The sequence below is a fragment of the Ptychodera flava genome, chromosome 1, assembly GCF_041260155.1.
Source record: "Ptychodera flava strain L36383 chromosome 1, AS_Pfla_20210202, whole genome shotgun sequence".
Taxonomy (NCBI): Eukaryota; Metazoa; Hemichordata; class Enteropneusta; family Ptychoderidae; genus Ptychodera; species Ptychodera flava.
The window spans coordinates 43,700,476-43,727,056 of NC_091928.1; the positions used below are offsets into that span (position 1 = coordinate 43,700,476).

The following is a 26,581-nucleotide window of genomic DNA, read 5'->3' on the forward strand; positions in this document are numbered from 1 at the left end:
AGACGGGTCACATTTTCTTCTCTAGATAGCCTTTGGTTGTCTGTGCCATAAATTTTGGTCATTAAGGTAGAACGTTCCTCGGGGACAGAATTCAAACTCTCAAACATTTACAATTCTGTTCTGATCAACTACTTGAGGGGGTTCATTTTAACCCTTTGAGCGCCGAAGTCAATTTTTGTCGCCTACCGTATATCAAAATATACACCAGTCAATTTTTTTCTGATTTTTTGTAAAATTTTGATAAAAATCTGAAGCCAATAAAATGTGATGTTCATTTGGTCCAAAATTGTCAAAAAAGTTACAGAAAAATTCACAAAATTGGCAAAATGTTGCACACTATAATTTTGGTGGGAAAAATTACAGCGCTCAAAGGGTTAAAGCTCTCCAAGAAGGAAAAATTCTCAACAAGTCTGAATTTTTTGAAAAGCACAAAATTTATTTTTCCCCATGGTGTTAACACAGGGTCTGCAGACATTTTGAATTTCAAATATCGGTAAATGTTGCATAATTTGATTTTTATCTTGATTTGGTAACAAAACGATTAGAAATTTCATTTTGATAAGTTTCTGCATAAGTTTAAATCTTTTCACTTTAACGAGGTGCATTCTATTTTAACATGAGTGGTCAGATGATTAAAAAGAATGACAAATACATAGACTGAAAAAGTGATGACACTCCCCCCTTCCCGTTTGTGTCTTCCTCACATGATAGCTGACCACCAGAATTACAGAAAAAAATTATCTCAGATTTGAGCTAACCAGACTGTAACAAAACTCAGCCTCAGAAAGCTACCACTTATGTAAGGTAAAAGCTACAATGTACAAACGAACAACGTGACAGGATGTGGCCCTAGGCAAGGATGCGACAGCAATTTATGATACTGATCAAACTACCTACCGGTAATAACATGATTGGGCTCTGCATTAGCAGTAATTACAGTGTTTTCATTGACGTACACCGATAGTTGAGATGATTGTAATCAACACCACTGACATTTCATGATAGAGCATTACAAATTTCAATTGGTGTCATGCACAGCAGCCATGAAGACTTTGCCACCAATAGGCTATCATTGTAATTTTCTTATAAGACATTGAGGATGGGCAATTACCAGGACCCCAGGAAAAATTTTTTCAAATATGATCACTTTCATTGCCAGCAAAAAGAAGGAGGAAAGCATGAAATGTGCAAGTAGTTCAACTGTCAAGGTTCTTGGATGTCAAACATATAAGAAACTGCTCTGTTAAGGGCCAGTAACTATTAAAAGAGAGCTACTGACGCAAACAAAAACATGAGGAAAGAACAAGACTCACACACAAAGATTTTGGTACTATTTATTTCCCGATTTCCCCCCCCCCCCCCCCCCCCCCCCGAGAAAAAAACAAAAACACTCCACTTGGTCTGGCACTTGCCTAAACATTACTTTTGTTAAAAATTTTCATCAAAAATTGAAGGTGGGAACTAGTTTGAGCTTGGGCCCTGACATTGATAAATACAGTAAAAATCCTATTGTATCGAGCCACAGTTATATGACAGTGAACAGGCAAAAGCCCAGAGGGGCTCACACATCGTGTAGATTTGTATTCCCAGGGGCAAGCAATCTTTTCATATTTCCTGCGTGAAAGGGCTCTGACACTTTGCCCTTTTGATGGAAGGATTACTTGTGAAAAAAGGCCATGCTTCCAACTACACGACCCTGGCTTTCGTAACAGTTTAAAGTGTGTATGATGTTAACTTTCTGTTTGACATACTTCACTTTCCTTGGTGATTGTGGGGCCCCGTCGCCAGATTAATAAACTGAACATGACCCATAGGAAACTATGAAATTGGACAGACTGCACTTAAAGCTCCATAAGCTGTAACTTTTGACATTTTCTCTTATTTTGTTTTCAATGATGACTTACTAATGTTAATTGTCCTACCAAATAACGCAGAATCACATATTAGTTTGGGATCATAACACGTACCGTTGGCCAACAACGAGCGATTTTATGTTGCCAATTTCCATTCTGGTCCGGACTGGAATACAACGTTGTTGACATCTGGCGCTTGGCGCGGCTGATTTTTTAGCGGCTGTGCATTGGCGGGGGAGGTGATTTACGATTTATTTTTACGGAAATACATCGTTTTGGAAGAATTGAACATATTTGATTGACGTTTTAACATGTTTTACTGAAAAAAATAGGCAAAAATAGGTAAAAGTTACAGCTTATGGGGCTTTAAGATTTATTTCACAAGAGTGATTTGGCAAGCATATCAGTGGATCCGACCCATCAATGATGAGGTCAGCAGTTAGACACTCCTCTCCCTCAGAAACAGCCTGACTATTTTGTGTGCATTTTTTTCAAAATCAACGATCTGAAAGCCGGTTGTTTCACCTGAAAACCTACCATAGTTGGATTAATCAGACTCATTTCAGACAAATGTTTTTTGAAGAGTCCACCAAATCTCTTTGAAGGTAAATCTCTTGGAGAACTCAATCTCATAACAGCCCCCCACCCAAATCCCCCCCCAAAAAAGTGGGTAGGTTCCCTATAAGCATTGAAAACAGTTCAGCATGGTTAAACTGCATACAAATGGTGCCAGTAAATAGGGGTGGTAACACAGAAATTACAAAAGAGTGTGCCTTTTCTGTCTACTAACATGGCCAAATACATTTTCAGAGGCATGCTCCCTACTTGAGAAATGAAGATTAACAATCCATCAAAACAGAAATATCAATGCAAATTACAGGGACTACAAAATTTAAAGCAACCGGCACATATGAATGCAAGGCCTACCTCTCTAGCAATTTTGACTTGCCACCTCAGCCTAGCGCATTAAAAATACCGTCAATGACGCTGTACCTTCTCTAATGTGTGGCCAGGTCAGGTAATTGGTTGTTGGCATGGAGTTGTTGGTAATAGTTGATGATGTAGGGGCATGAGGTGGGATATGGACCCAAAGAACCCAAAAGATGATTAAATACATCAATCAAAAAAATTCTAAGCTACAGTATAAACTGCCTAAAGATAGTTCAATGTGGAAAAAGTTAAACAATTCAGAAATAAGAATTAACAGTCCAAAATAGTAATGACGCACTTCCTTACTGACCTGAGTGCATGTGAAATACACAACCTGGCATCTGTAAATTAAATGTATACCAAGTGATCATTTCCAGTCACTTTTAACTGTTTTTAATGGATTTTCCAAAGAGTCCTGTGGAAATGATGAAAAACGCCTATCTGGTCTTGTGTTTGTATAACCTCATGGCTGATAATTGTCATAGTATTGAAAAAAAATTGAAAGTGAAGAAATTACTGTTTTTAATAGGCATATTTTCCTTGAAATACATGACCATGTAAAGAATATATGCTAAAAGTGTTTAAGAGTAAATTTCTTTTCAAAAGATAATTTAATTTGTGACCAAAGGATTTTTATTCTTTGAGTTTACAAATTCAAACATTGCAATTTGTTCAATCGTCTTGTGCAGTGCAAAATTTATAAAATGACTGAAAAACAAAAAAAATTGGCAGAATTACAGTCTTTGTGATGTAAAATTATGGGTTGACATCACGATAACTGTTAATCTGTTTGAAGTACTAATATACTATAATTTAAAAAAGAAAAATTCATGCAGAAACGGTAAAATATATTGTCAGCAATGTAGTGTTAATTTTGACTTTACATCAAAATATGCCTTTGCTGGATACCAAATATATAGGGCGAAATATCAGCCATGTTCAGCAAAATCCACACAACAGCATTGATCCTTTTCTAATTTGATTTGATTTGCTTATGTTATCCTTGTATGACAGTCAGTACAATATGGAACTTGAACACAACACAGTGAATAAGTATGCTGTAAATGAAATGTGTGGCTGCATCCACATGCAGCAATAGGAGTGCCTTTGTCTCTCACCCCTCATTTCCAACCTGTCCCATCCCTGAAAAAATAGTTTGTTTTATATTTATAATGTTAATAATTTCTGTATTTGTTAAAATGTGCACATCTCAAAAACTTTTGATCATAAACATTTTCATTGTTTTTTATAGCTGACCAATCAGTTAACCTGTTTATTTTGAATATTTGCGCATTTTTCCTCAGTATTTGACATTTTCTGAATACCTTCTTATTCAGTTTGTCATTTTCTAAAAGTTTAAATGCTCCATTGTGTGGTCAAGCTTTCTACAAGCATCAAATGTGGTACTTCATATAGGAGGGTCTGCCTCTAGAGGGCGGGCATCATGAACACTCCTGTGTTTGTTGGTTAATTCCTCCACGTAAACTTCTGATTGTACTGTAAACATTGAACATGGCCGACGTCCGATTTTCCTGTCTAAAACTTTCACTCATTTTCGTTCATATGACTCTGAAACTCCAGGAAACGATTGGGAAGAAAGGGTTATCTTGAAATATTGAGGTACTCGCCGATATTTTGCAAAATTAAATGAGAAAAAATGCAAGGAAAATGCCGACAGGATGACAGTTTTCAGACTCGGAGGCATATGATCCCTTACCGAAAATTATTTCTACTGCAAATTTCCGTAAGTTTGCTGCAAATGCAGCAAGCATATAGCTTGCAGGAAGGAGTTGCAGAAGTTTGCAGGTAGATGTGACCCTCCTGCAAACCCTTAAGTCAGTTTGCAGCAAATTTGCGGTAAACGACTAAGTTGCTGCAAATTTGCGGCAAACCAGATTATTGCTGCAAATATGCAGCAACACATGATTGACATATTTCCCACTTTTCATTACCAGGGAGTACACACTACACACTGAGTAGGCGTAACTGTTGCACTTCGTGACCAGTCATGTGTAAGCAACATAAAATTGATCTTTCATTTATATTTTATGTTCCTTTATTTCATAACAGACAATCCACTTTTTAAATTATAATAACTGGTAATACTATAGAAATAACGGGCGACGCGCTGACCATTAACGTTTATTTGTGGGCAAGGGCGAGAGGAAAGCCAAAAATTAACGGGCGAGGCTTGCCGAGCCCGTTAATTTGGCTTTCCTCGAGCCCGCGCCCACAAATAAACGTTAATGGTCAGAGCGGAGTCTGTTATTTCCATTATATTATCAGCGAACCCAAGAAAACCGTCAAAATTTCCGAAAATTTCAGGAGCGAACGACAACTGGGCCCCAGAAACTGAGCAATACGCGACGCACTGTCACGCGCGCTGTAAAAAATTGGCAAATCCGGAAATATTTTCAAAAAAAAGTATCTCAACTTGACCTAAGAGTGCTCCATTTTATTTTGTGATTGATTATGATTTATGTTTGAGCTGTAAAGTTACGATACTTTGAGTTGTTAATCTTATTATTCATATTCACGGGCATGTAAACGAACCATTACTGTGTATTTGTGGTCAGTCACGTGGTTCAGCTCGACCAATCAAAATGCGACGGGCAGGGCATGGTAATAATAGATAATGAACAGCTTCAGTTATGCTGGTGAAAGCATTGCATGGATATAGAGTGCATCTATAGTATATACTGTAGTGACATGATGTAATAAAAGTGCCCTTTGACAATCTGGTTGGGTAAATTATGGTTAGATCGGAAACTGAATTTTTAGGGAAACAAATTTTTGAAACAGGGACTTGTCTGTCTTGCAAGTTACACCCTGTATTTTCTGCGAATGATACCAAAATGCAAACAGTTTCGAACGAAATGTGCGTTTGATGATGGTCTGTAAGGACACGTCGTAGACTTTTGTTACTGCAAATCTGTACAGTAATGTTTCCGCTACTACCTCCAAGCAGAGTAGTGGCTGTGCTCCAAGCTATTCATCCCATCAATATATACGGTACGTACAATGCACTGCAGCTTACAGTCTGTCCCATCGATGCCGCTGACAAAATCTCGCCTTCTGATAACATGGGTCGAGGTAAAAGGCTTTTGTCCATGTTTTCAGCGTTAGAGTTGTATTGCCGAGCACAAATTTGAGATTTAGGATTAGGCCTACACTCCATCCCGAGTCGCTGTACGAAAATTCAAAGCGCCGCTTCACCAACGTCCAACACGTCCTAGATCCTGTGTATCAGCTGCGAGCAGCCGACATGTTTACACTCTCCGGTCACGGTTCATCAAGGTCAGTTCGCGCATTGATATTGATTCTTCGTGCTGAAAGAATTTTTACTCTCTTTTTTGTCTTTCTATGATAAAAATAGCCATTTTCATTAAACTAATAAATTAAATGCTATATTAAGTATGAAATATAACGGATCGGTGCAGATGTAGAGTCAATTCCAGCATTTAAAAACGGGACTACATTATCAATCGCGTAATGATTTATAGATCGCACTTCCGTTATCGTCATGAGGCTTGATCGGCGCGAATTTAGATTTTAGTACCATCGGCCAGTGTAGGCTGTGTACTTGTGAGCAGGAGTTTTCAAGTGGACAATTTCGTGATCTTTCTATGGAATCGCCAGCCAAATGATATCACATAGTTGCAAAAACGTGTATACAGTACCAGGGACAGGCGGAGTTCTAAATTTGTGAACGCGAGCGGCAGTAAAGATGCCGACTATATTTTCTGAGTACGGTATTTACACACAGCACGGTGAGACCTGCAACCGGACCGGGAATCGTCCAGCGTCTGCGAGCCGTTCAGAAATGTAAGTCAATGTACCGTTCGTCTGTACATCGATCGCTATAATTATGTTCTGTAATCGTTGTATTGCAATCTTTACCTAAAGATAAATTTTCGTTGAGTACTGATTCATACTGAATTCACTTTCGTTTCACAACAGTTACTTTACAGTAAGTGCTGAGATTTTTGCAGATTGTCGCCGTCGTGTATGTAAACAACATACGGCGAGTTGTCCGCTGTCGGACATTTTAATCATTATTAATTTAATTTCGATCATGCATATTTATGCATTTTCTGCTTCAATTTTCAACTTGATTTTGTCTCGTTTTCAAATAATTATCGATTTCTTTCATGAAATTTACAATGTTTGGTCAAACGGTAAAGACTTACACTCTTCCCTAAACGATTTATATTTTTCAGAATGCATTGCTGTACACTAAAGGGACAAGAAATTCAGAGAACAGAAAGCCAAATCGCAGCCTTTGACAGTAATGTAAATGTTACATGAAACTTCTCAAGTCAAAAGAAAATCTTGACATGATCATGACACTTATGTGGCATGAAATGAACATGGCATATAAAATAAATTGTACCACAATTGAATTTAACTTTTTTTCTCTGTCATCTTTTGTTTATAATAACTTTATTTGCGCTGACCATTGTTTCTCGTGAAACTGGTATTTCAGGTTTAAGGTAAAGGGCGACGAATTCGGACGCGCACACGCTTTAGAACGTTTCTGCGCAGATTTAACTCCAGCCTGCCGCAAATGGGTTATTTTGTAGCGCATATATTTAACATCACTTGTCATTGTTGTTTACCTAATTTTTTTACCCAGTGTCTTAGAAATACATGTGACCTATAACCTTGTCATATTTTGACCCCCTACGAAGCTGTTTTTCATTCAATATGAGCGAAAAATCAACATTTCTCTCCCATTTATATGGCGCAAATTACCCATTCACCTGGAGATATTGTAAAAAGTAGCGTGGTGACACCCTTTTATTAAAAGTGTAAACTAAATGGTATTATGTCAGGAGTTTATTCGCCAAGTTTGGTCAAAATGACACCGTTCAAAACGACAGGAAGAAAGTTCGAAATTATGTAGTGATATAATTTCGATATCGTCATTTTGTAATCGATACTTATGTCAAAATTTCTTCACAAACATCTTGAAAACTATACATTCGATAGGTATGGATCTTAAGTCTTGGTATTTATTAAAATTAACTCATTTGCTAAGCGTTTTATAATTGCTTTCTTTAGTTTAAGTGAATTATATCCTTTTTATTTATTTCTAACGACGCCATTTTTACGTCCGTTTCCATGGAAACGAGTGTGGTGACCCCCATTTTTTATTTTATTTTTGCACTTGCGCAACTTCCAAGAATATTGTGCAAAGTTTCAAGAAAATGACACCACTACTTAATTTTGACGTAATTCGTAGTACTTCACCTTAAGTTGGATAAATAAATTTATATATTGGCCGACTGTGGACAGCACAAGATGTGTTTTATCCAACTAAACTCTGAAATACCAGTTTCATGAGAAACAATGGTCAGCGCAAATAAAATAATTTGCTGTATGGAGTTTGCGGCAAATTTTCAGTAACATTCAAATTAATTTGCCGCAAGTTTGCTGCAAGGATTGTGCCGCAAATTTGCTGCAAAGAGTTTGCAGCAACGTTGCGGCAGGGAGTTTGCTGCATATTTGCAGCAAGTTCACAAGAAACCTAATTTGCATCTGAAAAATGAACCACCCGCATATTTGCGGCAAATAGTTTGCTGCAAATTTACTGCAAAGCTTGCGGCAAATTTGCAGTAACAGTTTGCGGGAGGCCTAAAATTTCGGTAAGGGATCTTCTTCTGCAGATTATACAACAGGCCCAGATCACGTGAGGCCATGAGGGGATATCCACGCAACTCAGTACCAAACACTGGCGCTCACAGAGTGAGCAAACACAAAGTGAGTACCCCTAACGTCAGCTCAGTAGTCTGTAATAGATTGTAGTCAACTAAGAAACCTCGGGGAAAGGCTTAACACTGTGGCTATGCCGCTAAGTCCCTTTTGATTTTTGTCATAGCTCAAAATCGTTCTCCCACACCTCAACCTGAGCCATGAACACCCCCACCAGTTTATGATATGACCCATCACAATGGCATGACGTCAACGGATCTTGACAGACGGAAGTCTTGACAGACGGAAGTCTTGACAGCAGCATATTGGTTTTCAACTCTAATACCTTCTCTGTCTATAAATAGACACGAGAAGGTAATTAAACTGATACCCTTTCATCAACATGATTTTGCCCGATATCAAACGTTATCAATGTTGCGTGTTCCTGCAGATCTTCTTCGCAGGGAATTGGCGTGCAGATGTCTAAAAATTACACGTACGAATGCTGACCTATCACCAAAATTGAAATGCTGACAACACACATACTCCTGGATCTTGGCAGTTTCCGATTACGAGAAACACAGGCTATTTGGGACAAACAAACAAGTGGTCCTGGGAGTATCTTGTAAACACAGACATGGCTGGAGACAATGAGGATGGTAAGGCAAATAGAGAGAAAGTAATTGATTGATAGATTGTATAGTGAGTGGTTAGTTTCTATCAGGCACACAGTACAATAAATTACCCACAATTCTCTTTGATTTGTATCCATGAAGGTTACTTTTCTAAAAACTTTTTCAATTCTGTATGTAAGCAGTAATGTGCAGCATCAGAATAACTGTCAAATAATATCTAGTAAAAGTACGTTTAGATATTTCAGTGAAAGTTTCAAAATAACCACTAAACAACCATAAAAGTCACATTCTGTAGGTACTACAAATGCCATACTTTTAGGGCAGCAAGTTATGACGAACTGAAGGGGTCATTATCTGAGAAAACTTAGCATGCAAATTTCTTTTGTCATTTCCATTGGAAAAAAATCAATATCCTTTTGTTTCATAAAACAGGTGCAACTAGTCTCCCTACTTTCCATCACATTATTCTGTATGGCTGAAGACACAATCAGTGGAAAATTTTACAAAAATGCTATCTCCTCTCTCAATCTTGCATAATTTTCCAAATCATTTAAAATGAGAATTGAGAAGAATGGTGTGCATAAAGGTACGTTTTCAAAATTTTTACAACTAGTCTGTAAATTTGTCTACACATGGGAGACGGGTAGACTTCTCTGGGGAATCTCTGAGGATACAAATCGCAATGAATTATGGGAATTGACAGTACTGTGAGGCAGTTGTCAGAATAAGAAATGCAGATCACAAACTTACACAGAACCACCGAAGACACCGGAGTGTAAGTCCATCGCTGCACAGGACACCTCCAGAAAGAAGTAGCAAATACCTCTGAAAACAAAATATCAAAATGGTCAGTTTCCTCCTTTGATCTGATTGGACAATATCAAAATGGTCAGTTTCCTCCTTTGATCTGATTGGACAATATCAAAATGGTCAGTTTTCTCGTTTGATCTGATTGGACAATATCAAAATGGTCAGTTTCCTCCTTTGATCTGATAGGACATTGATGTATATACCAGTAGCTTTTGGTACAGCAGGTTTTGATTTCACTATAATGCTACATCAATTATATACTGTAAAACAAGTCTTTTTTAGCTAGCATCCTTTTTTAGCTAATTTAGCTGGGTGTTTGAATTCACTAGTTAAAGATGCCGCTAATTTAAACTTTTGCCCATATTTACTATGGTCAAGATGTCTTTTCAGCTAAATTAAAAACCCGCTGATTGTAATGCAAATCCAAAATCGCTAAAGAGCATGTAGCTAATTCAAAGTGTTTTACAGTACTAGCTCCTTTTTATGTCCTCCATGTATTGTATCACGAAGCTTACAACCATACCCTTATATTCACTGCAGATCTTTGTCCACATGGCACCACTGTGATCAGGATTGTGGGTTTGTTAATACAGAGATGGTTGTAGAATAATGCCTTTTGCCAATAGAAAGGGACCCAATTGCACCTGCCTTAAAGGTACACGGTCACTGTAAATTTGCATATTCCATATATGGTAAAGGGAGCGGGGCTTAGCGTATGTACTGTGACTGTATTGTTGTCAAGGATGCCATTTTCTTTACTGCAAAGTTGAGATGTTTTAGTCGATACGATGAACCATGGACTGAACAAACAGTCGGCTATAGCCCTATTTGTGCAATTGAAGCCGGTCTGAATAAAGTAAATGAAGGGGTAAAGGGATGTGACCCAACTGACGCAGAAACCCAGTCTACTTGTAGCTGCAATGGAGCTGTCGGTCCTCCATATTTGATATGTCAAAGGTCATGCAGACGACTCTGCTAAGTATGCTATGGCTTGTCATGATGGGGCGCCCTTTTTAAAAAGCGGCCACCCGCGTAAAATCTGTGATTGGCTATTAAAAAACAGGTGACCGAATCCCTTTAATTCCTGTACAATATTACGTTTTGGGGCAAACTTGTGCACAAATTAATCAGCAAATTTTTCACTGACTGCTGTGCACTTTGTCGGCAGTGTTTGGTTCGTAAAACAGTTGAATACAGCTAATTGTATATGATCTTTGCTGTAATACACAGGGTGAATAAATCTGCAATTCTGTAGTACACAGGGTGAATAAATCTGCAATTCTGTAATACAAAGGGTGAATAAAGCTTCAATTAGTTTGAATTTTAGAAACAAATTACTACTGAATTTCCTCCACTAAATTTCTTTCCAGAAATGCACACTGTGATTTTTGCAGGTTTTAAACCTTTCACCACCTTGGTTTGGCCCAAACCTATTGCTAAAAATGCTGATTGCGGACCTAATTATAGGGAATTGGGGGTGATAAAGCATGGATTGGGTGTACAAAAAAAAACTTTAAAAACTGCATACAGCTTTTCTATGGATGTACTGTTCTATACTGTTACCACATTTTGGATCCTTCCAACCAAACAATGCGCACATATATGTGATATCCCGGCTCTAAAGAGAATTAAACTATCAACTTGGTTTTAGATTATATCAGCAAATTGCGCCCTGCTTTTCTTATCAGTATGTATGTAGTATGATGTGACTTCACATTGTATGTTGAGAGGCTGTGGATGTACCGGTATAGTGTGAGATTCAATGTTTGTGATTTCTCCACTCACCTAAGTCCATATGTAATACAGGGTTTATTCTTTCCGAGCCAGTAATTGTCAGAAATGCAGACGTAATCTACACCCTGCAGATTGAAAATAAGTTCTATGTAACTGATAATAAAAATGTCGATAATTAAATCGTAATTGAGCACATTAAAAGTTTTGGACTTGCTGGCAGATGGTCTAGTATTACATTGGAATTTGATAATGAGAACCGAAAGTTTCAAAAAAAGTCATTAAAAATAGCTGTTTACACCAGATAACGCTCCATCACGTTGGCAATGACATGACTTTCAAAGGAGGAAAATTTTTGAGGACATTTTGGTTTGCTGTTTTAGCACAGCAAACTGGTAAAATATATACTAAGTATTACCACTAACTGCACTATAAGGATAAAGGTTTTCATTTCATATTTAGTTTTGAAACTCAGACTTGATGGCCAAATCAGATTTCATGATGATTGCTCAAAACAGAGGTAGATTGTTATGAAATTTTTGATACCATTTTTAGTATTTTGCAGTCATTGCAAGTGATATGAACTTCAGTCTTTGGACAGTAAAAATACACTGATGTACCACCCATCACACTTATCACTATACACATAATACTCCAAGGCAATGTGTCAATGAACCAAACACCCCTGAGGTATCAAGTGGAGGTATCAAGTGATCTGATGACGCACCTTTTTCGGCACTTACGTCTTTGCAAGAAATTATGCAAACCTCTCGGTCTAATTCAAGCAATATTTCTAAATATAGCAAGCATGAATACTGACATTTCAAACGACAGTAACTTAGTCCCATTATAAAGGTCGCACGCGCACGGAAATTGAAAAACTTATAGCTACCAAACTTACGTTCAAAATTTCCATATGAAAACTTTGGAGATCAAGAATACCAAGCAGAGATCACCACGCAAAATTTAGTACAAATTACCCAATGTTTACTGACACCTAAAATTTAAAACAGTTGCTATCTGTGCAGTGTTAAAGCTACTGAGAAAAATTGCTTCATTTTCACAAAATACGCTCGCGAAAATTCTATTTACACCATGAGCTTCACAATGAACCCAAGCAAATGGTAGACCAAAGGAATCATGTAAAGGGAAGGTTTAAAAGTCTGAACAGTGTCCCTGATTCATATTCATATTCATGTCCAAATACCGCTTTATTCATATTCGTGTTCAAATCACGCTTTATTCATATTCATGTCCAAATCACGCTATATTCATATTCGTGTTCAAATCAGGCTGACACCAGATAAGAGTGATGACATCAGTACCTTGAGGAATGTTTCTTTCTTGGCGTACAACAAGTCATCCAGTCCTTCTGATCCAGACTCTTCCATACCTTCAAATACAAACTGAAACAAAACACAAAATACTGGGCAAAAACTTAGGGGAAAAATAACCTGCATAAAATTCTACAAATTTTATTATATATACCGAATGTTTGTAACATTTGGCTACTAATCATATCAGCGTTAAGTGTGATCCTATGTTTTCTTCTTATTATTCATTTATCATGCCAGTTTGGTAATTTATTGGGATACTATCACAGCAAGGTGTGAAAGTTCAATCCTTGTTTACCTTACAATGAAGTTATGATTTAAGAACTTTATGGTAAATTATTTTTTCATACACCATATGAGCATACATACATTTGGTGCAAAAAAGTGATTATGCCAGTCGAAAGTGGTATACTAAAGTCAGGTTCAAAGTTAAACAGAGGTGTGCAGTGTTTTCTCCGGGTTTCTCTCACAAGGGGAATGTCGCCCTCTACCTGAAAATCGGGGATGGGAGGGGGATGGGAGGGGTTTGGGTGGGGGTGGCAATAATAAGTTATGCAAGTTAAGGATTTTCAATCAGGAATGAACCAATTCAGGAATGAAGACAGCCCTTTCAGTGTATCACCAGTTTGCCAGGGCCAGTACGCAGTATGACCAAGGGCCGCAAAAGCTGTATCAGGGCCGTAAAGGTTTTATCATATACCTTATGGAATAATAAATGTGTAGTTTACATAATATTCAACATTGTTTGGGAGATAAAATGTGTGCGATATAAAAAATTCATCGCCATCTGTATCAATTTTTCATAAATGCCATGGCCGCTTCCCGTCGCGGACTGACATACATAATGACGTCATTTGTTTCCCTGCAGAATTCTAAAACGCTCAAAGCAACATGCATACTAGTACATGACCAACAGAGATCCGGGCTGAAATCGAGGTGTAAGAAGGACAAAAGCATGATGTCAATTATTGTAATTTATACTGAACAGACACACACTTAGTATACACAGGATTTCACTAGAATTTAGAAATATACCGGTAAGCTGATGTCACTGTCGCGTCTCCACTGTCGCCATACACAACTACTGGTATGATCTGACCAAGTAGACGTTTTCGTAATCTCATGCTGGCTTTGTGTACGAATGGAATGTTTGTGGATAGCAATGTGCATAGCAACCAGAATCCAAGTAGTTCAGAAATGCATGTGATTGCCCATATTTGGGCACCGGGCCGAGGCGTGATACGTAAAACAAATGTACGGTTGTGAGGGCGCTTTCCCCAATAGCTTTACACATCAGGCACGTGAATGTAGGTATATGATGAAACCACACACAAACTGGTTAAGAGTCCTTTTATGGTGTACGCTACTTTTTTTTCACTCCAAAAGTTCTTTTGCTGTTATATAGCTGCAAAATTTAAAGATTGAAGTTAAAAATGAAGCTGCCATTACACCGACTGACATACACGTAACATTTTTGCGACCTGCTAAGCAATAGTTTGATTCCTACCCAAGACATACCTTCAGATTCACAGGAACTTCTTGACCGATAGCTTGGTAAGCCTCAATGCAGTTCAACCATGCTAGTACAGGTCCTTTGTCATCAGTGGAACCTCTACCGTACATCTTTCCATCAATTTCCGTCAACACAAAGGGTTCTGTGTCCCAGCCATCCTCCTGAAAATACACATGAACACACAATATCTTATTATCAAAATATCTTGTTTCATCATAGCTCGAGTACCTGCAACATAATGTACTTTTTCCTAATATTTTTCCTCCATACAAGTATCAACAACAAGTTCTCAATGTACATGTAATCCTCACCACTGTACCAGGGTGTTGAAATACCCACTATTTGCACTGTCAACACAACCTGTACCCCATACTTATGATGTACACTACCACGTTTTCTGATAGGTCCATGTGAATGTTAGCAAAAAAGAATATGACCAGCATACATGTACAAAAAACATACACATATACCAGCTAATTGTGCTACATGTACAGGGCATGTACTAGGTTCACTGATTTATCAAAAATAAACTTGATCATTCAATTTTCCCTACAACTCCCCAAATCAAGAGGTGTTAAAGTCTCACTGCCACAGCAGTACATGGGGGTGGGGGTGTTTCACCTAAAAGTACATTGGAACACCTTCCACACAGCTAAAATGATCTTCATTGTGTATCTGCTAGATTGGTCTAAGATGCCCTTACTTTTGGCTTGAACATGGCCAACAATGTTTCTTTAGGTACCGGTATAATATGCCTCGAATGTGAAAGACTTAAACTTTTGCTCAAATTTTCCTCAATGAAACTTTCAAACATTCTCTAACCAAATCAACAATAGAAATCAGGGGTCACTGTTCAGAATTTGGAGCTAGCGAAACAAATTACCAAACATTTTGCAATATTTGAAATTCAAAATGGCCGCCATCCCTGTGTTAAGTCTATGGGGGAAATATAAATTAAATTTTGGATTTTCAAAAAACTAAGACAGTAAAAGTTTTTCTTTCTCCAAGAGCTTTAAAATGAGCCCAAACAAGTGCTAGATCAGGAAAGAATTGTAGAAATTTGAGGGCCTGAATATCTGTCCCCGGGGCACAAAACCAAATGTAGGATATGGTACAAACACTGTTTTGTCCCACTTTCAATAAGACATAGCTAGGTGAGCATCAGCATTTGGACGCAACTTTCTTTTTCTGTGTTTTATGATGGCTAAATTGCTGTCAATGCTTATAGGGCCCAAGAAACGGTATTTCCCTCCAGTTTTGTACGCATTGGAATAACTTTGTGGGAGCTGGTCCTGAAGGTATTTTAATCAAAAAGTTTGCGCTGCCAGCAACATCCACATTTAAGAATTAGACGTTTTTGCATGGCACAGGGGCGTAAGACATGGCTGAAAATGTATAGATACTGTATTGGCAAGCTAAAATAGTAGGTGTTTCAATGAAAATTCCTCTGAATTTTGATATCTTGTGATGCATGTATTTAGTGTCAAACAACAACAAAATTCCCACACCACAGTTTACTGATGAATGTATGGTTGTCAATTAGTGCCCTTCTACTGTGGCTAGTAATTATCATCTGTCTTCTAATGTTTCACACCAGTGTAAACTTCAATCGACAAGTTACCATGGAAATGCTGATACCACTGACAGTGGAACCCATCTGGGTTCCTGCAAAACAGGCAATTGACTTAAAGGTCATGATTTGAAGCGGAGGCGTGCTAATCTTCCACAGGACCAGGAAATCAATTGAAATGAATCTTTTTACAACAAAGAGCCTTGAGACACAAACAAATTCTAACAAAATATACGTCTGTCAAAGGGGCATTAGAAAGTCGGTGTAAAGTTCGTACTGATATTTGCAACACATAGCTGCTGTCCAGCCTTGGAAACATGAAAACTTGGCTTGGAAACATGAAAGGAAAAAATGATAAACACTGCATAAGATTAAAGGGGAAGTTCACCAAAAGGCTGACTTTTACATGTGCTAGCTTTAGGGTCGCTTATTCCAGAAAGGCCATTTTTGCAGTCTTTAACTCACGCAAGTTTTTAAAAAACGGATAAAAAAAGTGGCGAAAGTTGCAGTTTAGTGCTTCATCAACTCAATGTATTTTGAATCATGTGAAAAAGCGCAAAGTTTGGCGTTTTCATCACGTGATATGGCACGGACCATCTTCCGATGGGTATGGCATTGTCCATTCACTCACCTTCACGCCAGGCTGTGTATTTGGATAACATACTGTAAACAATAGTTATGCAAATACGCACTGTCTGGTGTGAACGTGAATGACAATTAACATGAATGACAATGCCATACCCATTGGAAGGGGAAAATGGTCTGTGCCGTGTTACGTGATGAAAGTGCAAAGCTTGGCGCTTTTCCCCATAATTCAGAATACATTAAGTTGATGAAGCCCTAAATTGCAACTTCCACCTCCATTTTCACCCCTTTTTGTGAAAAAGTCCTACAATTTATGGAAAGCAAAAAAAAGCTTTTTCCGGAATAAGCGAAGCCAAAGTTAGCACATACGTAAAATCATGGAGGTAGTAGAGAAGGAGTCACAACTGAGATAACTACGTTTATTACTATTGTGTACCATTTGTTTAATCCCTTTATGTCCATTGTTTAACACCCCTTTCCCGCCATCTGCGTTGCCGACGGTACCTTCGCAACCGAACCGAGTGAAATGAACCTGGGTTTGCTAATGCAACTCAGTTTCTCCACAGTGTCATAAGGCATGCGCAAAGACTGTATAAGTGTAGCTTGGGTCAAGTGCGTCATGATAGTGTGAGAACTGACACGTTCCGTCCACGAAAAGTGAAGTTACAAGGAATTTAAGTTTTTCATTCTCAAAATCTTGGTAATTTTAACGTCGTTTTTTATATACTTTACATTCGATCGCAGGAACCTTTCCTTGTTAGAATGAAAGTTCTGATCACGAACTTTTCAATCATGTACTGAGTATGGTGCAGCGGACTGCAGCACTGCCGTGAGCGTGGGTTAAACTTGTAGCGTTTCCCGCCAGCGACGACATAGGCGACTCTGGGACGCTTTGTTTCAATGCATCGTACATGTTGTTTTTATGTCGCGACCATTCATTAAAGTCATGGACGTAGCAGTTAAAAGCTATGCTTTCCTATTTAACCTTATCATTAATGCCAGTACAACATGATAAAACACGGCAAGAACCAAGAACTGGATTTGGAAAAGTTGGCGTGTTAACAATGCTGGTCTACGATGTAGGCCCTAGTTGCATTTTTTTTGTAATCGCAAGCTATGATCAACTCAGTCTCCGCGCCTTTGCAGATACCAAAGCTCCCTTCCTAAATTATCTGTTCCTCGACCTCTTTAACATTGTGTACATCAAAATCAGTGGAACGACTCGAACTTCCCGACGCGACACTTGGACACGTGACGCCATATTTGAAGATGTGTCAACTGCTGAGGGACGGCCGAAACACCCGAACGACCCCGAACGAACTTAATCTTGTTTGGTAAATCCGAGAAAACACGTTCGCAAGTCCCGTTGGTGCTAATGGAGTAGTTAGTAAGGCAAACAGCGGCAAAACACATGGTCCCTTTGATCTCCGCCCAGTTGTGACTCCTTCTCTACTACCTCCATGGTAAAATTCAGCCTTTGTGAAATTCCCCTTTAACACCAACTTAGTTGCAGCATAGTAATTAACATCTGAGGTACTGTTCTCTATCTACATCACATCTGAAATACAGATTTCAACATTTTGATTGTGATTTTATCAATGGTTTTTGGGGTTTATAGGTCCCCAACATAAACTGTATGGATTGGGTTTGGGGTTAACAGAGCCCTAAGCAATAGTGTATAGATTTGATTCAGGAATACCATAGCCTGAAAATGAACTGTATGGCTTTAATTTAGAGGGTTAGCAGGGCCTAAACATAAACTGTATGGATTGGATTTGGTGTTAACTAAGGCTGTTCACATTAGCCAAAAAAGACTAGGCCCTTGTCCTAGCCAGGTTCGTGGCCGACCAAAAAACAGGTGTGAACGGTTCTGGCCACTGTCCGGACAATTTCTGTCCTAGTCGAGAGGGTGGTTTGTGGCCGACCCAGGTCTCTGGCCGAGCAGTAAACAGTGTATGTGAACGCGTTTTGTCCGACTCAGGTCCCAGTTGATGCCCTCTGTAGTTGACATGCAGTGTAGTCTTTGACCTATTCGACGATTCAGTATCATTTTAGACATGGCGAGTCGAGGAGTCAACTGGGCTACGGAAGAAATCAAGTGTCTTTTAGGCATTTGGAACGAAGATATGGTGAAAAATCTGATGGACGGCACGTCAAGGGATCGAATCGCCTACAATATCATCTCACAGCGTTTGTCAGAGCATGGGTTTGATCGTAGCCCAGATCAATGCAAACGTAAGATGAAACATTTGAAGTCCGAATTCAAAAAAGTTTCTGATAATAATAGGACAAGCGGTCGGGGAAGAAAGACCTGTATGTTTTACGAAGAACTTAGCCAGATTATGGGCAGCAGACCTGCAGTAAATCCCGCTGCAGGCTTGGTTGTGGACAGTTGCAGTTTAGGTTCGAGGTTCACCAGTTAACTCTTGCATACCAGATACCTCGTTTAAAAGCGATCGATGGGTCAAATTGTCCCGTCTCAATCGCAAAAATCGTAAAAACAACCAGAACAGGACGAACATGGTCCTGTTGTCGAAGACAGCCATTGTGACCTGTATAAGGTCAAAGGTCGGCTAGACGCTACCAAATGATCTAGGCTAGGACAGCGTTGAACGTAATGTGAACGCGGACAAAAGATTAGCTTATCTTCTCACATTCTGCCGGATTAGTTCTGGCCGGCCCTGGGCCTAGATGTGAACCCCATAGTAGTGTTGTCCCGAATATGGTAATACTATATAAGATTGTGTTTAGGGGTTAACAAGCCCCACCGTAAACTGTATTGATGGGCCTTGGGGTTAACATACTGTAGCCCCAAATAGATTGGGTTTATGGTTAACATAGCCCCAAAATAAACTGTATACCGATAGATCAGGTTTAGGATAAGAGAGCCCCAACATAAACTGTATAGATCAGGTTTTGGGGTTTAACAGAGCCCTAAATCAACTGTATAGCTGCTTGAATATTTGAAAGCCAACAAGGTATAAAGAAATTAGGTAGATTTTGGAAATTTGTCATTTCAAAGAATTCCAAAATTTTCATAAGTATGGAGTCATGACCACGGTAGACCATCATTTTGATTTCAATTAGCAATCATTTGCAAACTGGGGTGTTTTAAAGTCCTGAACAATTTGCTTCCAGACAATGCTGTTTGATACTGTAATGACGTCTTGTTTCATTGGCTTCTGCAATATTGAAAGAACAGCAATGAGGAACACAAAGCAATACCGCCATTTCATTATTCAGAAAGGATCTTGTGAAACAATCAAATTGCTTTTCTTCTTTTCATTTCCTTTTTATCAAATCTCCTCTGAAATTGATTAACAAGATGGGCTTCAGAAGAAAGTGTCATTACTAATTTGTGTTGAGTCACCAAAGATACACTGAACTAATCATGCTATTTTTTCAACAACAATATTATGTGGGAAAAACATCATTACAATATTTTTCCATTTGATTTGTGAAAATGCATGCGTGGGTGAAAATACGGGTATTGCAGTCATCAGCTAACGGCAAACATTAGCAAAAAATTACCAAATAGGTCCTCTGATTTTCATCACTGGAGATTGCTCTATTTAAAACTTTTTATCTAGAACTTTTTTGTTTTCGTTTTCAACATACATTTGAACATAAAATTATCTTTTCAAAATATCTAATGAAAGTACACAAAGACATTGGAACAAATGGTATAAAATTGTTGTAACAGTTAAGCTTTGCACTGTAAATTTCATAAATCACAACAGTCAGCCAATCACACCAACAACACCGACCTTTAATCAGTAACGTTAGCAACCATCTTTTGAGTTACACAAAAAATGCTGCCATGTATGGCGGTGTGTTTTCAGTTGAACAATATGTGAAAAATACTCTGAATATTACAGTGAAATTCCAGGCATGTTTACCAAAAGGCTCTGGATGTGAAAAAATTGAATCAAAATGGCTGCCTTTAAGCAGCCATATTGGATCATATCACAAAGTAAAGTAAATTGACATGCATATATACATCATAGTACATTGTCTTTGTACTTTTGAATGAAACCACTTCAAGCATGGCTGAGTTACTGAATGCTGAAGGACAGGCAGATACCCCCCCCCCCCCTTAACCTGCAGAGACCTAACAATTAATCCAATTTGGCACACAAGACTTGTGTAGCCTAAAATTAAATCATCATTGTTTCGTTGGTCAGCAATTTTATTGATCACTGATGAAAGCAATTTCACCATTTGAAGCGGACAGACGTGTATTTCTTTAAGGCAAATATGTTCTCAAATAGCATGCATGAAGCAATTGCAGTGTTCTTATTACTTATTTCTGATGACACAGACAAACCTACGATCAATTTGTCACATTTCCAACAAGAATCATCTGCAGTTTTGGTCAAAAATAGACAGAGCGACACAAGCATGTAATATCATATGACAATATCTATTACTCGTCCTGTGTATTCAAATTACACTGTACATCACAAGATTCAATTGATTGCGATGTTTCAGCTGAATGCATTTCTTCTATGGTGTGTCTATCCTTTAAGGTAGTGTTTCCCTCGAAAGCTAAAGACTTGTACTGTCGACCATTCTCTTACCAAATTAAGAATAACAAAATGGGTTCACCATACAAAGTTTGGTAGTAGAGAAACAAAATACCAAACATTTACCAAAATTTTTGAAATTCAAAATATATGAGGTGGCTATATTTGAGTTGCAGCCCGGAAGTTGCATTTGATTTCAAATCACCTCATCAAACACAAATGTAAAAAGATACAGCTACTGGGGCTTTAACTGGCCAACCATTCAAGAAAGACAAGACTGCCTTTTTTATAAAGCTTGTCAAAAACTGTATTCGGAACAAAGTTCCACCCAGGCTATTAATCCAACCTTGTTGTTCATCACTTCATCAGCCTATCACAACACTTGAAGTGAATACCACAGTTCTAAACCCATTGCAGTTCACTTAGATATCACTCATCATTTAAAAATTACTGTATCTTATGTAGTTATGAAAGTTTTTACTGGCCCTTTTGATTTTAACTTGATTTTGTATTTTTCTCTTTCTTGGTACAGTTATTATCAAGCAATTTTTTCCTTAAGTATGCCATAGTTTTGGGACTACTTTAAATATTTTTCTTTATACATTTATTTTATTAATTGTGTTATTTTTCAGTTCCAGTTCACCTTTTTGATTTTTAACTGTGTTGCATTCCACTATTTCAGAGCTAGAAACCTCCTTATGGAACCATTGATTTAGACAAACAAAATGTGAACTGGATATACCGTAGAAATTTAATTCTAGTCTGAACCGCAATTCAAGATAGAAATGCATTTAAAACATGCACAGGTTCGGATGACATGATGAATATTGTGCATTTTGTCATACTTTAGGGAGTAGAAAAGAAACTGTTGTTGACATTAGAGAAGAACAAATCATGAAAAGTCAGCAGTACTGGTCATGTAGCCTAAGTGCCAAAGTCCTGCAGTTGAAGTTTGTTGCCTATAACAGTAACAACTTATTTCGAGTCTACCGGTATATAATTTTATTCCTCGAAATTTTCCCCAAAATTTTGGTAGAAAATTGTAGCCAGTGAAAAGTTACATTGATTTGGTCCAAAACTATTAAAAAATTACAGAAAAATTCACAAAAATTGGTAAAATGTTACAGTGAAATTTAATACAGCAGTACCTTATCTAGTCTGACCTACTACACATCATCCAGATAGTTATGTAGGTAGCATGTTCACTTACATAAGTTGGTGTTTTTGCAGGCATTTAGTTGATTAATCCTTTTCTCAACCAACAAGTTGAATTTTATCAATGCTAATGATGGATGCACCTCTAAAATTTAAAAATTAAACTTTAAAAATATACACGCTTATACATTCAGGCTGTTATCAGGCACTCAACAGATAAACAGAGCTGCAGTTACATCATCTTTGGTTGGAATTCTCTCTATCTTCTGTTTTCTTTACTACATGACCATTACAAACTCATGTGTCTCAAATTTGAACACATCAGAGTTTGAATAAACACTATTGACTGCCTTCCAGAACCTGGCTGTATACACCATGAATGCTAGGAGAATCTCACTTCCATTTTGCCATATACTGCAAAAATGCAATCTTCCTTTTTCAGGGCTCTATATTCCTATACCAGTAGACTTTGCTACAATTCCGTGAACAAAACTTTTTGAATGCATTGAGTAGATTTATTGCGATGTACTGGAGTTTAATATTGCAAGACATGCACAGGCTCCAAAACAAATAATTCACATCTTTCTCTGATTGAGACTTTGCCCATTCTTCATCATGAAAACAATGTTACTCTCTCAATGCCCTCCAACAGCCTGAGTGGTACAACTGGACCCCCTAGTTTTATGTCGATTAGTAAATTGTGCCTGCTTGTAACCCAGTATTCTTCAGTTTTGACTGGAGTCTAGTTTCTGATAGTTTATCACAACTTTGAGACAATACGATGTTTAACCTTTTCACCACCAATGTCAATTTTTGTTGCCTTTATAAAAGAAACCAAAGTCAATATTTTCAGATTTTTACCAATATTTGGACAAAAAAACTGACGCCAATGAATGTATTGTCTATTTGGTCCAAAATTATCAAAAAAATTTCGAAAAATTTCATAAAAATTGGTATAATGTTGCAATTAAATTTCTTGGGAGAAAAATTATGGCACTCAAAGGGTCAAGTTAAAAGGTCTCCTCAACAAATTTCAATATGACTTTAAATCAGGTTATAAGACTTTACTCACGACTAACTTTGTTGCAGTGACTTCAACCCAGATACAACACTTTCGGGTGTACTGACCGAAAGTGTGATTGAATAAAAATACGCTGTATAATCAGTGAAAGGGTTTTGATATCTATTTGATACCCTAACCTGTAGCCTGGATCTCTCCGCATCAAATTCGAACAAAACATGTCAGAATAACGATCATTGTTAAATAGATGTACCATGGTTTCCTTGCACCAGAGGGTGGGAGTATTGTATTTGTACTGAAAAACAAATACAGAAATACCGGTATTGTGCCATTACCTTATGTTATGGTAGAGTACGCCTCGGGGACAGATATTCAAACTCTCAAACTTTCCAATTCTTTTCTGATCTGGGGCTCATTTTAAAGTTCTTGGAGAAAGAAAAACTTTCACCGTCTTAAGTTTTTTTGAAAATAAAATTTCATTTTTTAGCACAGAATCAACACAGGTGTGGCGGCCATTTTGAATTTTATATGTCGGTAAATCTTCGGTAATTTGTTTCTCTGGTACAAAAATTTGCATGGTGACCCCTGCTTTTTATTCTTGATTGTGAAAGAGAACGGTGGAACGATTCCTTGAGGAAAGTTTGAGCAAAAGTTTAAGTCTTTCATTTTCAAGGCGCATACTATCTGAAAGAGTGCTGTACATTGTAATCGAAATTACTTGAACTGATATTTGAAAACAACTAGTATTTTGTACATAAACCAAAAATTGTTGTCGGCAAGCTATACTACTTTGCAAGAGAAAATCTTTTTCAGCATGGAAGATTTCACAGATGGTAACTACGGTACAGCACATTAATCTGCAAAATTGCCTTACACAACGAGAAGAAGAAATTACCGGTACATTAATTCTGTAAGTGTGGACACTTTTAGAAGTTAGTGTTTTTCCTGTGTACCCTTCCCTCACACAGGCTTCTGTTCAAGTTCCGTTCATTTGCAAAGTAGCAATATATTAAAGCCTCTGTAGCTGTAACTCTTGAAATTTGTTGACCTGAAAAAGGCTTTCTATTTTCTCTGGTTTTCTTTAAATTCTATCAAATTAAAGGATATAGTCTTTTACTACTGAAAAATTGGACAAGTAAATTTAAATTTTAACCGTTATTTTGATTTCCTGTCATTTTTAAAAACTGGTAATATTACAAAGAAAACAAATAATTGACAATGACATAGTCCCACTTGTAATGGGAGTATTAGTCTTGATGGGGCAGGGAAATGAGGTCATTAAGAAGCATCACTGGAGTGTATATGTTCAGATCTATGGACACATAGGTCTATGTCATTGTTCCCGATTTGAAACAAGAGGCATGTCTAAGTTATGGTTCTAAATCGGAAAAAAGATCAGACCTCTAGCTGTATTGGCCAGCCAAGAAATACATATGTGCATAATAAATGAGGTACAAGATGTGACATCTTAAGGTCTATTATCCTATCAAAATTAAAGCGTATAGAACTTGAGTTATGCATATATATGCATATTCAAGGTCAAAGGTCATCAAGGTCACGTGACATTTTGAAAAAAAACATTGTATTGCTAATTAATCCATATATTCAGACATCTAGCTCTATTGCCTTGCCCACAATTATATATGGGCATAATTAACGAGTAAGCATGTGTTGTCATAAGGTCTCCCATCCTACTAAATATAAAGGACATAGCACTTGTGGTTACTTATTTATTGACATAATCGTGTATTTTAGGTAAAAGGTTATCGAGGTCACATGACATTTTGTCAAAAAATTCTATCCTATAGTCTATCCCTATATACCAAGAATCAAACATTTACCTCTATTGGCTTGCTCAAAATTAGATATGCACATAATTAATGAGGTACAATATGAGGCATCATAAGGTGTCCCATCATACCAAATATGAAGGGTGTAGCACTTGTGGTTACTGAGTTTTGGACAAATATGTATATTTGAGGTGAAAGGTCACCGAGGTCACGTGACATTTTGTCAAAATAATTGTATTGCCAAGTTATCCCTACATACTAAAAATCAGACCTAGCTCTATTGGCTCGCTCAAAATTAGATATGTGCATAATTAATGAGGAACAATATGTGGCATCATAAGGTGTCCCATCATACCAAATATGAAGGGTGTAGCACTTGTGGTTACTGAGTTATGGACAAATATGTATATTTGAGGTCAAAGGTCACCGAGGTCACGTGACATTTTGTCAAAAAAATTGTATTGCTAAGTTATCCCTACATACCAAAAATCAGACCTCTGGCTCTATTGGCTCGCTCAAAATTAGATATGCACATAATTAATGAAGAACAATATGTGGCGTCATAAGGTGTCCCATCATACCAAATATGAAGGGTGTAGCATTAGTGATTACTGAGTTATAGACAAATATGTATATTTGAGGTGAAAGGTCACCAAGGTCACGTGACATTTTGTCAAAAAAATTGTATTGCTAAGTTATCCATATATACCAAAAATCAGACCTCTAGCTCTATTGGCTCGCTCAGAATTAGATATGCACATAATTAATGAGGTACAATATGTGGCGTCATAGGGTGTCCCATCATACCATATATGAAAGGTTTAGCACTTGTGGTTACTGAGTTATGGACAAATATGTATATTTGAGGTCAAAGGTCACCAAGGTCACGTGACATTTTGTCAAAGTGTCTGAGATATCTGCGTGAACGGATGGACTCACATGGATAGACTCACGGACTGACATGACCCAATCTATGAGCTCCTGGACTTTATCTGTGGGGACTAAAAACTGTGTCACTGCATCCTTTTTGCAATATGAATACGATGAGAAACTAAATTTTTATTTTTCTTGGCCTTATACATGGGAGTCTATGGACTGCCTTATACATGGGAGTCTATGGACTGCCTTATACATGGGAGTCTATGGACTGCCTTATACATGGGAGTCTATGGACTGCCTTATACATGGGAGTCTATGGAGGTGAAAACTAAAAAGTCCTCTAACACGGCCAAATTTGATCGCATTGTAAAACAAATCGACGTGCATCTGTATGAGGTAGGGTACTATCCTTGTACCAAGTTTGAACGAAATCGCTCCAGGCGTCTCTGAGATATCTGCGTGAACGGACGGACGCACGCACGCACGGACGCACGGACATGACCAAACCTATAAGTCCCCCAGGACGGTGTCCGTGGAGACTAATAAAGCATATGA

The 26,581-nt window shown here is 37.8% G+C and overlaps 1 protein-coding gene across 1 annotated transcript in view; it reads right to left on the reverse strand.

The window, feature by feature from the left end:
- LOC139138416 (cytosolic non-specific dipeptidase-like) overlaps positions 1-26,581 on the reverse strand; it is a 73,594-nt gene that overhangs the window by 18,474 nt on the left and 28,539 nt on the right. The window contains exons 5-8 of the mRNA XM_070706800.1: positions 14,506-14,661; positions 12,979-13,059; positions 11,708-11,781; positions 9,863-9,937 (exon numbers count right to left, since the gene is read on the reverse strand). Coding sequence (XP_070562901.1) covers positions 9,863-9,937; positions 11,708-11,781; positions 12,979-13,059; positions 14,506-14,661 — 386 coding nt within the window. The remainder of the gene's footprint in view (positions 1-9,862; positions 9,938-11,707; positions 11,782-12,978; positions 13,060-14,505; positions 14,662-26,581) is intronic.